The 933-nt window shown below is 31.4% G+C and overlaps 1 protein-coding gene across 1 annotated transcript in view; it reads left to right on the top strand.

The window, feature by feature from the left end:
• The window catches only part of LIPI (lipase, member I), a gene marked incomplete at its 5' end in the record, with an annotated part of 103,667 nt that overhangs the window by 28,858 nt on the left and 73,876 nt on the right, over window positions 1-933 (top strand). The window contains 2 exon segments of the mRNA XM_012001959.1: window positions 426-515; window positions 690-711. Coding sequence (XP_011857349.1) covers window positions 426-515; window positions 690-711 — 112 coding nt within the window.

The following is a 933-nucleotide window of genomic DNA, read 5'->3' as shown; positions in this document are numbered from 1 at the left end:
GAGCTGTCCATTTTTCAAATTAAAAATTTTATTGAGTTAATCTTATTAATTTTATATTTACATGTAGACATAAGAAATAATACACAGAGATACTGCTGTCTCTTATACACATCTAGATGTGTATAAGAGACAGGTATTTGTCACTGCAAGTCATTTTGCTCTATTTCTTTTTTCACTTATGTGTTCATACCACAAAAAACTGTGACTGACCCATAGTAAACTGGTGACTGGCAAACATGTTACATTAATGAAATATACTTTTCATGAAGAATTTATAGAAGTAAACCTTCTCTTTATAAAAACACTTATTTTCAATTCTAATATTTAAAGAATAACTTTGAATGGATTTTATAGGATATTTTGTTTTGTGCAAGCTAGTCACCCGATTATATACACATGATGATCCTTGGTGCTTTTCTTCTCAGGTTTAGGCATTCGAGAGCCCTTGGGACATATAGATTTTTATCCAAATGGAGGAAGGAAACAACCTGGCTGTCCTAAATCAATTTTCTCAGGTATATTGATAGTATTTTTGAATGAATTATATAATATTTGAAATGACGGAAGAAAATAACTTACTTTCCCCCTCTTCATCTGTAGGCAGTGTTTTGATTTCATCACCATTGCCCATGACTCAGGAGAGTTATTGGTTAACAGTGGTTTAATTTGACCATGCTTAGTTCATAAAGATTACCAGTAGACGTCCATTTGGTCATGGATGAGACCTCTTATATTATATTTTTAATAATTTTAGTTCATCATTTTAAACATTAGGAGAAGTTGTAAGTCACTGAGGAAGCACACGTAGCTAAAGTATCATATAATAACACTTTGATCACAGGATTTAATCTTAACCATCACAATATTACTGTACAAAGACAAATTTAAAATCTCTTGACACTTGATTGTTCTGTACATAAAGATAGCCGAGCA

The sequence above is a fragment of the Mandrillus leucophaeus genome, unplaced genomic scaffold, assembly GCF_000951045.1.
Source record: "Mandrillus leucophaeus isolate KB7577 unplaced genomic scaffold, Mleu.le_1.0 Scaffold671, whole genome shotgun sequence".
NCBI lineage: Eukaryota > Metazoa > Chordata > Mammalia > Primates > Cercopithecidae > Mandrillus > Mandrillus leucophaeus.
The sequence above is the reverse complement of the archived record's forward strand: the minus strand, read 5'-3'. Positions and strand labels throughout refer to the sequence as shown.